The sequence below is a fragment of the Eucalyptus grandis genome, chromosome 7 (assembly GCF_016545825.1).
Source record: "Eucalyptus grandis isolate ANBG69807.140 chromosome 7, ASM1654582v1, whole genome shotgun sequence".
Classification (NCBI taxonomy): domain Eukaryota; kingdom Viridiplantae; phylum Streptophyta; class Magnoliopsida; order Myrtales; family Myrtaceae; genus Eucalyptus; species Eucalyptus grandis.
Genome location: NC_052618.1, coordinates 23,495,597 through 23,509,332, shown reverse-complemented (window position 1 = coordinate 23,509,332; position 13,736 = coordinate 23,495,597). Strand labels below are relative to the sequence as shown.

Below are 13,736 nucleotides of genomic sequence, written 5' to 3'. Positions count from 1 at the left end.
ACTGCTGTCCCCGTTTTTATTTTGGCCTTCTGGACTCAGCTTACCACATAATTGAGAGGGGAGTAGGATTTCAAGTCATGAACAGGACATTCTCCCCATTACCACCTGGCTGCAGGCTCAAACCCTAGTTAGAGTTAAAAGGGTACATTGGAGGAGACAAGAATCCATCAAGCTGACAGCTTGTCTGGTTCTGAGCAGTTTAAAACACTTTCTTGAAGAATGTCAGAACTCAGAAATCATTTGGTGCTGTCCTTTTTGGAAAAAAATCTCCACTATCTCATTCCCACGTCATTTTTCTATAGTTTTTTAAGGACAGATCATTTAATATCTCAACCCTGACAGAAGAAGACCTCCCACGTCTTTGTGATCATCTGCCAGGTTAGATTCTTCCCCCTAACGAATCTCTCTCTCTCTCTCTCCTCCAAATCTGCTTAATCTTGATTAATGGACCCAGTTCTTGAAATTAACAAGTCTTAAACCAAATAATTGCAGTTATGTCGTTATCAGTTATCCCTGGTTTTGCCCATTTCTGCTGCTTGAAGGACCCTGAAACTCACATTGCTCTCCTCCCTAATTCCGTCTATGTTCGGGGCCTTTTAAGGGCTCCGAGGGGTTGAACTTTGTTTTATTTGCTGTCGTTGAACTATTAAACCAAGTCCCCAGCTGAGTTGTACCCGCCTCACGCGCAACTCGTGTGGATTGGGTTGAGAGGAGAATAGAGACTTCGCTTGAATTATCTAATTGGATGATTAAAAATTTTGGGATCTCAGGTATTACAAAATGTAGGTCAGATCTTGCAAAAACGGCCCAACCTGTTGCCTGCATGTATAAATACGTGTGCTGAAACTTGTTCCTGTTCAGGCATTTCAATAAGCTAACCCCCACCAAGCTTTCCTTCTTCTCCCTCTCCGGTTAACGCTAGAGGCTTCCAGAAAATCTTTCCCATTTTTGTAGTTGGAGAGGAAAAGAGAACCGAGTATGGAGCCTCTAGGGACTGTTTCTGAGGGAGAATGGAGCTCTTTGAGCGGGGTTTACACCACCGAGGAGGCCGATTTCATGGCCCAATTGCTTAACGATTGGCCTCTCCATGCCAATGCCAAGGGCGGGTCTAAGGTCAGTGCACAGCACGGGCATTGGCCGAGTCATGAGTCGAGCATTGATCTGCCGGGGGTTGAGGGGAGCTCATTTTGTTCCACTGATGTTGCTAATAATTCCAGTTTGCAATTTTTCCCGCAAGCGATTAGCTGTAACTGCGGCAGCTCTAGCATAGTTTTCCCTCCTTCAGGTCACGAGAACTACTATTTGAGTCATCCTAATGAAATTCTGGCGAATAGTACCGAACTGATGAATCCCGGATCGTTTAGCTTAGGATGGAGTAATGGGTTAAACCAAGAAATGAGTGATTGCAATGTAGAAGAGTCAGGAGGAGGAGCTCCGGCGGATGGTTCTCTCAAAATCAGCATTCAGCCGAAAGGAGAATCAGAAATTTCGAACGAGAGGTGGCTGAAGAAGAGAACAATCGTGACACCATCGCAAATGCGAGGAAAAGATCTCGGACGACCAGCAATGTAAGTTCAGAAAAAACATAAATAGAATTTTGATTTTCCTATTCGGTTTGCCAACTTATTGATGCTGAATGTCACATCTTTCTCCATATAAACATTTTAAAGGTCTGATGATTTCATTGGCTTGTGCAGGTTCAAAAGGTGAAGAGGAATGTCAAGTCAAAGAAGAGCGTGAATCTTGATCTTCCAGGCCAGGATGAAGAAGACGGCGATGCTCAAGGCAACAATCAGAGCTCAAGCACCTGCTGCTCGGAGGAGGAATCCAGTACTTCTCAAGAGCAGAATGTAGCGGCTGCGAATGCAAGCTCGAAGGAGCCGGCTGCAGTCAACCTCAGCAGCAAAACCCGAGCCAGCCGAGGTTCAGCCACCGATCCTCAGAGCCTTTACGCTAGAGTAAGAGCGAAAGCCACCTCATTGTACTGTTCTTTATCTGAATCATATTCAATTGCGTTGAATGACAGAACTTCTTTGTGTTGATCTACAGAAACGAAGAGAGAGGATTAACGAACGTTTGAGGACTCTGCAGACACTCATCCCGAATGGAACCAAGGTAGATACCTTCGTCAAATGACGCGCGATCGTTTTTTTTTTTTTTTTTTTTTTTTTAATCGATTAAAACACGGGTTTTACCAGTGAGAAACTGCTTCTCACAGCGAGTTGTGTTCTGTTTGGTAGGTTGACATCAGCACGATGCTTGAGGAAGCTGTTCAATATGTCAAGTTTTTGCAGCTCCAAATCAAGGTAAGATCTAAGCGACAGTCTCTCCAAAGACTAAAATCATGGTACCAAACCACGGCATGAACCTAAATCAGATTGTTTCTGATGTTGTCCAGCTCTTGAGCTCGGACGATCTGTGGATGTACGCGCCGATCGCTTACAACGGAATGGACATCGGACTCGACCTGAAGCTCAACATCTCGAGGTGATTGTTGCTGAGACGACAGGAAGAGCAATCGGAGAAGGGGTGGTTTTTTCATATCATAAATAGACATTAAAATGTTAAATCTCATCTGCATTCCTTGACAGATGACTTTATGAGGAATAATTGATCCTGAATCATCAGGTCAATCGGATGCTTCTTGAATGGGATTCTTCTAAATTTGCCAGCCATTTTGTTACTTTGAAGAGTTCTATTCTCAACAGGGAAATTGATTCTCGGTTCCATTGTCCCTTCGGTGGTCCTCCATTTTAGATTTGGCCAAAATAATGATATAATGCTTCCAGAACGAGCACAATGTTTCCTGAATATCGAAATCTTTTGAAGTCTATAAAAAAAACAATAATTTATTTTACCAACACGCTTTAGATCCAAGAAGTGAAGATCTACCTAATCTTGTTCATCCTACATCCAGTGTAGCTGGACACGAGCTGTTTTTTCTAAAAGACATCATGGTAAGATCGGAAATTGGACTTGCAAAGCGCCATGCAAGACGAGACACAATTTGCAAAGATGATGCAGATTTATCATGACCTGAGAAAGCCAGTACACTATAAAAGACCCGATGAATGTGAATTTAAGAATTGTATAAGAGCAACACGATAGAAAAATCCATACATCGATTAAAAGGAATGTCTATAGATCAAACTCATGACATTTGGTTCTAAGATCATCTTAGAGTTGAATACTAAACTCTACTTAAAGCCAGTACAAAATAATATTTTAATCTTATGAAACATTTGAAAGTAGACAATTTCCATGTTGTATTGTGGATGATCCATCCTTTACATCCTAGTAATGTTCCTGATCAAAATTTCACAATCCACGAGAACCGCTTCAATTGTTAATTCTTGTAGAACCTGCTCCAAGTAGTTAATACATTTTGTCCACAGAGACCCTCTTACTTTTGATTTTCTCTTTTGTTGTTCATCAAAAGTTACTGATAAAATCTTTTGCACACGAAATCACACCCTATTCCATGCATAGTTTGATATGCAGCAATTTTACTCCCTGAAAAGAGAATTGAGAGCTTGTGTTCCTTGCCCTGTTTTGCCTATGCCTCTCACCAAGAACTAAATTACCTCCACTATCTTCTCTACCTCTTTCCAATTATTAAATTCTTTCTCATCTATCTAGTCTCAATTCCACCTCCTTCCAGGATCTCAGGTTAATTTGATAATGCAAATCCATACGAATATCTCAGGTTAACTTGATATATGCACTTCCGTGCTACATCGACCAATTATGCAACTCTAGTTTAGATCAATATAAGGCAAGTTTGCAGGTTACTTCTTTCAGAAATTCATGTACAGACTACTTTTTATTTATCACCTAATGTAATCACTGAGAGTTTTCTAACCAGGAACCTAATCTCCATGAACCGATGTAACAATCCTAACCACCATGTTCTCCCTAGGACCTACTCACTCCATTTTTTTCCTTGTATCCATTTTAACCAGGGCAAGTTTCTCTTAAGCTACACAAGATGGAACACAACTAAAATAAGGTCACGTTGAGTACTCCACTCAAAATGCAAATACTAAAAAGCCAATTATGCATCAAGCAAAAGGAAGAATCCATTTCAGGCAAGAACCAAAACGTTGTCCTAAAACAAAGACAGTACGCAGCGAAGCACTTTAAACATATAGAATGTGGGAGCTCATTCTCGATGTAAATCAGAAAAACAATCTAATGAAAACTGAGAAAAGAGTCCTAGAAGCTACTGTCTCTAAGTCATATACACCCCATTCCTCATGAAGACTTTTTAATCTAGCACAAGATCAGGAAGCACTCTGAAATAATCCAATTGTTAAAATTATGTGACCTGTGACCCATTACTTTGTGCCACACCATAATTTACAGTGACACAATTCACGTTTAAAATATGTGAATGGATAAATTAAGGGCAGTCCGCTCAAACCAAATCCTTTTTGTCGCCTGCAACCTTCAAGAGACCAAACCGTGCATGGCCCCTCTCTCTCTATGCATGAACCTCGTTGACATGATTTGGGACTTCGGCTTGGCTATCGAGAGGCATATACTGTGCCATTATAGCCCTGATCTCTGAATCCATGTATGACTGCAATGATGACAACAGAAAAAAGGAGTATCAGCAAGTTCCCTCAACTAGCACTCATACAAAGCAGAGGCTGACAGTGAATTCCATGTCTACGTGTGAAAATAGATTATTACGAGAGAACCTGACTGCCAAAGTCAGCAATCATACATTCACTCGAGTATACTAAAACTACTATTCGCTATCATGGCAACTTTCACATTTTTTGGGGGGGTGGGTCATGGGCATCCTCATGCACATTTGGAAGATATACATGTTTCCCCGTATTCGTGTCTGTTTTAGCATGTTCTAGTAACTTTGAACATGTGTGGGCTTGTGCAGAATCCGTGCACGTGCACTGGCATGCATGAGCGCAGATGTGCATGTACATGCATGCACAGATATGCAATAAGTACACCACACCACAAGGACTGTAATTCTCCCCATAAATAGAGCAATATCTACCAATGGAAAGGTAAAAGTCCAAATAAAAAATTAAATCCCATTAACATGCAAGAGGTGTATACATCAGCTATTCTCAATTGCAAAACTAACAGGTTTCTAATGAAAAATATCAACCACTCAGAAAAATGCTAGACAGATTAGGAAATCAGAACAGTCAGAGATGGTAGCAACATCATTCAATTCTTAGGTGAAAAATAACTACAAAATTTTAATGCTAGACAAGTTGGTTTGATCCAATATCTCCCATTGAAGGAACTTAGTCAAAATGTAATTCATCATAGGCATTTAAAAGCCCATTTTCACCACCAAAGTCAATTCTAACAGTACTTGACTACGAAGTCACATATAACACAATAATATTCCAGTGCTACTTAATTATTTTAAACCTTGAAGACTCCGCTGACAGAAAGGATGAAAAGTCAAACAATGCCAGTACTCACGTTGAGGGGAAAGAGACAAACTAAACCTCTTTGTCTTTTCTTTCTTTTCCTTTTTTTTTTTTTTTTTTTTTTTTTGGGGGGGTTGCACTGTGATGCGGGTTTGTGGGGTGGTGGGGGAGAGAGGATACACAACTCAAGAATAAGAAGTATACCCTCAGTCTATATTTGTAGACAAGATATCCGCCGCCACCAGCCATGGCTAAACCTATCACAATGACCCAAACAGCAGCCCAGGCAGATTTTGTCTCTGTACTGCTCTTACCTGCAAACAACCAAAGCCAGCAGGCATGTATGCTTAACGTGCATCGTATATGAATCCACAGAGCAATCACATGAGAACCAAAAATAGAGGAAAAGCAAAAGAGCAAACAAAAGGTAGACACGCTTGTGAGCAAGATCAGCTGGGCTTACTTATGCAGGTGTCATGATCCCTAATGTACAGAAGATCTCCACTACATGTGCACTCATAACTTCCCCAGGTATTCTTACAGCTACATTCAGGGCATTGACAGGCTTTCTTCTCTTTGCATTCATCAATATCTGTGAAGAAGAAACATAACAGAAGGGAAAGTCATTTATAGTTAATCTGCACAGATCCAGGCAATAATAGGCCTTACTCTTGGATTCGTCAATTTCTAGGTAAAAGGAAAAAGTATGAAGGACCAAAACCCATGTAACAGATGTTTGTGATAAAAGTCCAAAGTGGCGGAGTGATCACAATCAGCCATTACTAACACAATTATAGAGGGGAGGAATTTAGTAGTCAGTCTAGGGGGCCAGTTCGAGATTTGTCACAGTATCAGACATAAACAAAATGGTAATGTTCCAAGCATCCAAGTATGCATTCACCATCACTGCCATTAACTTGAGTGCAAGAGAGCAATATAACCACTGAAATTAGATTAGTAACCGTGCAAAACATTGAGAAATGCATTTTGAAAATAGTTAAAGGAGGTAATATAGAAATTGGCACAGCTGGCATCAGTTAACAGGCTTATCTAGAAGGCTAGCATAGTGTTTCCAGAAGGCACTGAAGAAAACTGAGGACGCCAATATTAATTTTATGCTGAAGTTCAATGGACCAGATTACTTCATTTGAGTGGTAAAAAAATCCTTATATAGATTCTGGGAATAATAGAGTAAAACATGAGTGCATAACATCAATATTACCTTCACAAGTTTTGACACCGTCACCTTTAAACCCACGCGGACACTGGCATTTGCTGTTCCCGAAATCCTATTGAAAATCAAAAAAGTGATTAAACCTTCATTGCTTTCTTGCTTAAGTTACTATAAAAGATGTCTAGAAGATTCAGAAAGGAGACCCAGGAGAAAGCTTAAAAATCACTCACCAAACAAGCAGAGTATGACTGCCCATTCTGAGAATCATTCCAACAACCTCCATTGTTAATCTTGCACCTCCCAGGTCCGCTTGCTGCACATAAAATATGAGATGCATTAGACGCATAGAAAGATATTCAACAATTCACTGAATCAGAAAGTTGTGGTCAAAAAGTTGATTATCATGGTAAATGGTACTGAAAATTTTGGTACAGAGCCATTTCCAGAGCATTTTAATGAAGTTGCTCTCTTTTTATATCTGTCTGAGAAGGGGTAAAATATAGCTATTTGCTCAGGGAAGAGTACAGTCCCATTAAGAATGTCATTGTATACCCAACCCACAATTATACAACTAACCATGGTCTCGTCTGGACCTGAGTATGTCCTTAAACTGCTCTCATCCTCTTTAGGGGTTTCCGCCCGGCAGAGGATGGGAAACCTTCATTCTGGGGTGCGAAGCAAAATAAACCCCAGAAATTGGGCTAGGGGAGAGGGAGGCACACCCTCATTAATGAAAGGCTGCTCTGTACTTCCCAGGGAAAAATACCCTGGCAGAGGCAGGGGCAGAGGCAGGAGGGAGCAGTCAATTTATTCACAGTGCACATTTCAAGATCACTCATCTTTGCGCAGTCAAAACTAATGAGCTTATTTAATTGTCTCTGGCTGATTCAGATAATTTGGTACATATAGCAATGATCCCTACAAGTGCTGTCACATTCAAGTTCTTGAAAGCTTTCAAATTGCAGAGCCCTCCTGTTTTCTTTCAAAACCTACACTAGCCCCTTGTACAAAAGTTAGTTGATCAACCATTCATTTCCATGTTTGTATAGGTTGCCCACTACGATGAGGCAACATGTTCAAATTTGTCCAAGTCAACAGTAACAGAAACAAAGTACTACCTCCATATCCGTAACTATAGGTTATGAAGGGTTGTTTCTACATGAACTATCTATATGAACTAGCCCATAATCAGAAGGCTAGGTTACTGCCCTATAAAATTTCTAAGCTTAAGATTAAAATCTATGGATCTTAGAAATTCACCATGCACTCAAAAGGTTTTATTATACCAAGTCAAAAAGATAACCAATCAGCAAGCTAATCCTTCAATAAAATTAAAAAAGCACCAACCTTGCTATTTGAAAGGACCCCGGTGCAAAACTATCAACAGGAGAACTTCGAAAACACATTTATCAGTAAAGAGGAAAACTTATTCAAGAATAAAAAGCAACTTAGCACTTGCGACTCCAAGGAGTTAGCACCGCAGATGAATACTTCAGAATATTCTAAAGATGATTATTTTACACATCAGATTTTCAACCAAAACACCACTAAATATTTATCAGTTATTCAATGGAAAATCGTTGTGCACTCACATTGCACTCACATTAGGTGCAATTTATTTTCTCCTTGTGATCATTCAGAAACGAACTACAATGATTGCATACAAATGCACATGCCAGTTTTTATGGTACTCATGCAAACAAATGCAAAAAATATGAAAACGGAAAGACAAGGTCAGGTAGATATACATCCTCTATCCTGCTCCACATACACTTACTATGAGTTAGAGTCAGTTATGAATACTCTGATACCCATCCTGAAACTTATTAGGAAACCCCCACCATCCATGACACAAGCATTTTAGATAGAAATGCATTTCATCATGACTACATTACTAAATGCAAGTACATTTAATTTGAAAGAATCACATATGGAGTTTGCGGAAGCGAAAGAGGCCCCTAGAGACGTTCAGGAGCAGAAAAAGCTTTTTCTTTATCTCATTCGCCAAACAAAATATTCAAAACTAACCCATAGGACATGAACTTTTCAATAAAAAAGCAAACTATGTGCTCTATGTACCTTCACAGGTGGTGTAGCCATCTCCTTTGAATTGCACCCCATCAACCAAGGGGCACTCACACACCCTCCCACGAAATGTATCCTGAACAATGATAAGAGCATGGTCAATTGCAATGTACACAATCAATGAAATGCATAGGCAGTACACCTAGTACATACCTTGCAGGCAGTGACAGTGACGTTAGCTGTTTTGTCCTGCCAGCAGCCACCATTATTATCCAAGCACTCATTTGTCTCCACATCTGCCACAACGGATATCCCACCTTACTACTTAATATCCTCAAAGAAAATATATGAGAAAGATATGTGAAGAAAACCTACCATCACTTAGACAGACAGAAGGCTCAGTAGTTTCCTCAAAACCAGCACAAATTGCCTTTAAAACAGCACCTTTTGCCAGCTTACCTGGATGATGTTCCAGAAAATGTAACTAAAGCTTTTTCTGAGAAAAATTAGGACAAATAGGCAAGGAAAGGGTGAAACCTCGATATTGTCTATTATTGACAACAAGAGTTGGCAAGATGGTAACATCCCCTCTGGATCCTTTTCCAACCTACAAATATATGCTCTATGGTTAAACCACTGAAACATAATTTGCTTTAGAGGATCCTCTCAATGAGTTGAAGAAATATGCTGAAGAGCTCCTGTAATTATCAAGAAGCAAGGTACACATACTTGGGCATTTTGCTCTTCCTTCAAAACAGGATTATCAGAATCAGCATTTGGGTCTCCCATGCATTTCTCAATCTTTTTAAGGTCAAGGCCTGCAGAGAGTGAGTACTATAGGTTTATTCTTGATTGAAGGAATCACTAGGTATTAGACCAAATGTTTGAAATGTACTAATTTCTTTACCAAGAGATCTAATAACGCCGTCAGCACATTCCTGGTTGTATTTCTTTTGCTTCATGGGACATCTAATCTGGAAATCAGTAACGTAGTCCCACCACAGCCACGGCTTTTTAGATTCATTAGCCACTCGGAACAAACATAGTTGCCTTAAGTTTTCAAGCACAACATCCTTCCCATCATAACCAGAGCTGAAATCCTGCTCTGGATCAGGAGCACAATATCTTCCATGATTTATGCATTGGGATTTACACTGCTTGCTTAAGGTAAATGCCTGAGGACAATACCAAGTAATATAATGGGGGGTGAACAGAGTGTATCCGCCCTTCTCGAGTATCTGTGCCGCACCCTTAAAATCTTTCACAAACTCCATCAACATGTCACATTTAACTCCACATTCATCATTGCTGTTGGTCCATAGCTCATACTCAACACGATCATCAGGGTGGGGAACCGCTTCTCTCCAATCAAGATTCACATTGACCATATCTCCACTACTTATTGCTTTCTTTAATGTTTCACCAAAACTTTTCTCAATAAGTGCAGAAGGTATAGTAATATTTTCAATGTATTTTGCAGTCGAACCATCCTCTTCAGGAGAATCCATAGTTATTAATCTTTCCTCGATGTCATCCGCAACAAGTACTGCCGAAGCACCAGCTTTCTGGGCATTCCAAACCTTTAAAGCAAAGAAGCAATCTGGGAAACAGAAAAGACAGCTATTAAGCTCAAAAAGGGCAGATATCAAGAGAACTTATCGTCACAAACCATGTAGATTACAAATTTGTCTGGGTTACATATCAAGAAAAACAAGCAATCTTTTTTGCACATAAAACATCAAGATGCAAAAAAACCAAGTCTGACAGTATTCAAACTTCCAACACGGGATAAGGACTCTTGTCAATCTCAGAACAAAAACACAAAAGTCACTGTATATCAGCCACAATGAAATTTATATAATCTAGTTAAGCAAAGAACTTGACGTACCTATCTAATAAGGCATAGTAGAAGCATACCGAATCAAACTTACCAAAAGAGCACTTCCCTAATAAACGATAAGCATTTATTGTATCTCAAACTGTCTTTCAATTGCTCTGAGCTAAAATGAAATAAGTACAGCTGAAACGCAATACATGAGACCCCAAACAGCCAAGAGAACAGACAAAGCCTCACCACCTACCTTGAAAAATACTGACTGCAGCCATACAACAATCAAGCCCCTCCACGGAAAACTTGATTTATGAATGAACTCTAAGGGAAGTTATCATCACAAACCATGTAGATTTACAAGTTTGTCTGTGCTATTTATCAAGAATAACAAGCAACCTTTTCGCAACATAAAAGGTCAAGATGCTTACAAAACAAGTCCAACAGTATTCAAACTTCCAACCAAAGGGCAAGGACTCTTTGGCAATCTCAGAAAGAAAATGAAAAACTCACTGTACGTCAACCACAACGAAAGCAATATCATAAGGCTTGACGTACCTGTCTAATAAGACATAGTAGAAGTATACCGTATCAAAACTACCCAAAGAGCACGCTCATAATAAATAATGAGCATTTATCGTATCTCAAACCGACTCTCTCTTTCATCCGCTCTGAGCTAAAAAGAAATACCAACAGCTGAAACGCCATGCATTTGACCCAAACCAGCCAAGAGAACAGACAAAGTCTCAACATCTACCTCAGAAAATACTCACACTACCATAAAACAATCAAGCCCCCCACAAAAAAACTTGATTTAGGGGGAAAATCTATTAAGACAAGCATCTTTCCGATGGCAGCAAGCAATAAACCCAATCAGATCAACCCAAATTAACACAACCTCACTCTCCCCCAAAACAACCCGCTCAAACCTTAAAATTCACGAACGAGCAAAACTCGCACATGAGGGTTCCTAATTGCACTCGTCAAGAAACAGCTGAAAATAGGCCGATTGCTCAGAATCAAGAAAAGGGCACGACCGAAATCGACCAAGAGACAGAGAGGGTTACCTCCGCGATCAACCAAGACGAACTTGGGCAGCATGCCGGGCTTGGACTTGAACGAAATGTCGAACTCGCTGAACTCCTTGCACCCCTTCTGGTTCTTCTCCGGGTACGTGACCGCCCCGGCCATGCTCCCCCCGTACTGCGGGATCCCGAAGTTCCCGATCGCGCTGTCGTAATTGCCCTTGATCTTGTCCGGCGACGTCACCGCCAGGCTGTTCTTCTCCACCACGAACCTCGCCGCGGACGGCGGCGCCAGCGACGACACCACCACCAACAGCAGTACGAACCCTAGCAAGAACCTCGGCGGCTGCGGCGGCGGCGGCGGCGGCGCCGATCTCGGGAGCCCCATTTTCGCAAGGGACAGGCCAAGGAGCCAAGAAATCCAAAAGGGTCTAATGGGCAGTCCCCGGAAATCGATGGCGGATCGAGGATTTGTGGAAGAGGGAAGATTCGTCTCCAGTGGAAAGGCTGCAGCAGCGGAAAGTTCCGGGTCTTTTGATTCGCCTGGTGGGTTTCTTGCGGGGGGGGAGAGAACGACGGGGGTAAAAGGCGCGATCTCTTTCGGGTAAAAATCTCCCGAACCAAAGGGGGAGAGAGAGCAGATTGGAGAATGGTCAAGAACGGGAGTCGAAGGATGTTGTCGTGCGTGTCGGGCGTTGCTTGTCGTGTGAAGCCGGTGAATTTACTCGCGTCGCGTCTCGTCTGTCACGCAGAGAGAGAGAGAGAGAGGAGAGGGATTGGAGTCTCTGTAGAATATCTTTCTTGAATAAATTATTCATTGAATAGGTTGATTGATGTGTGGTGAAGAAGAAGAGCTTGATGTGCTTTGTTTTTTTTTTTCCTTTTACTTATTTAGATTGATTTTCATGGGAGAAAGATGAATTAGGTTTGGTTTCGAATTAGATGTGTTTTTATGGAACAAGGATCAGATGAGAGGGAGTGAATTGTCTCGCGATTTAAAGTCGAGGATTTCGAATCGGTTATATTTAGATCATCGTGTGTGATGTCATTAGATCATATCTCAAATGGATAAATGTGCCGTAATAGGGAAGTTACTTAAAATGAGATGATTTCATCGGATTTGGAGTATCTATCTTTCTTTCAAACTCAAAAAACGATATGAGATAATTAAAGATTTCTTTTATATTATTTTCGCTAAGTAGGAAACATTTTCTATGTACGCTTTTTTAATGTCAAAATAAAAGGGTTTCATCGGAAACAGATTCCAAACGTCCTGATGATCATCGGATAAAAGATAAAAAGCAAAGCAAATCTTATCCATTAATTGTAAAGTATTTAAGTTTTCGCGTGTCATTATATTTTTATATGAGAATTACCAAAAAACACGTTAGAAATTGTGACCGGGGTCCGAGCACATTTTACAATTGATTAGACTTTCAATAAAATAAAATTCAGCACAAGTCTTTCTTTCCCTTTTCAGTATTTGCTATATTATAATAAAAGGACCAAAGACTCTCAAGCCATCTGCCTAACTTTCTAGTTTTTTTTTCTCACCTAAATAGCGCAGCACTTGACGGTTGCCCTAGACCGAGCCCAACCGCACCATCTGTCGAATTCGTTACCACATTCCTAAAGGCACGTGCACATCATGCGTCATGCTTTCCATATGATTTTCCTTTGCCTTGTGTCCTTTTCCCCTTTTATCCAATTTCCCTTCTCGTTTCTTTTGGATCCAGTTCCGAGTCCGTCCTACAAGATATCTACTATCTACCATGCGAATATCAAACAACTTTTCAATATTATGTTGTAATGTTGTGTGATACGCTCGGTATATCATAAAAGTGTCCTTTTTAAATAACAATTTGAATAGTATACGTATAATCCAAATGTGTGTTAGCTTACACTATAACACACTTGAATTGAAAAAATTACTGAATTGGTCTTAAACATATTATACATATCTCAATTCAGTTTCAAACCTTTGATTTTTGCCAATTAGTCTTATATCTTTAGTCGAGATTTCAATATAATTTTTCCAACTAATTTTCATCAAAATTTTTGACTTGATTGTTTAGTCATATCTAGTTGTCCCATTAGCATATGGTTACATCAATAATTTCCGATGAAAAATTTATCAGAAAGACTATATTGAAATTCCATGCAAATAATTAAGACTGAAATTGAAAATTTTTAAATATTATGATTGAATTGGAATTTGTACAATAAATTTAAAATTTGATTGGACGATTCCCTTCGAATGTAATGCGAAAAGT

The 13,736-nt window shown here is 40.1% G+C and overlaps 2 protein-coding genes across 2 annotated transcripts; one reads left to right on the top strand and one right to left on the bottom strand.

Moving 5' to 3' along the window:
- Nucleotides 1-878: 878 nt before the first annotated feature.
- On the top strand, nucleotides 879-2,702 carry LOC104453087 (transcription factor RSL2). The gene is given in 6 exon segments (XM_010067598.3): nucleotides 879-1,419; nucleotides 1,422-1,568; nucleotides 1,698-1,958; nucleotides 2,050-2,115; nucleotides 2,241-2,306; nucleotides 2,399-2,702. Coding segments are annotated over 6 exon segments (1,074 nt in total). The 5' UTR covers nucleotides 879-978; the 3' UTR covers nucleotides 2,492-2,702.
- Nucleotides 2,703-4,123: 1,421 nt separating this feature from the next.
- On the bottom strand, nucleotides 4,124-12,195 carry LOC104453086 (vacuolar-sorting receptor 1). Its single transcript, XM_010067597.3, has 12 exons — nucleotides 11,506-12,195; nucleotides 9,518-10,210; nucleotides 9,340-9,428; nucleotides 9,148-9,217; nucleotides 8,986-9,069; nucleotides 8,824-8,906; nucleotides 8,665-8,746; nucleotides 6,816-6,898; nucleotides 6,634-6,700; nucleotides 5,875-6,003; nucleotides 5,616-5,725; nucleotides 4,124-4,582 (listed from the first exon to the last, which is right to left on the bottom strand). Exons 1-12 carry the CDS (start codon nucleotides 11,849-11,851, stop codon nucleotides 4,484-4,486), a joined length of 1,935 nt encoding a protein of 644 aa, XP_010065899.2. The 5' UTR covers nucleotides 11,852-12,195; the 3' UTR covers nucleotides 4,124-4,483.
- Nucleotides 12,196-13,736: the final 1,541 nt, after the last annotated feature.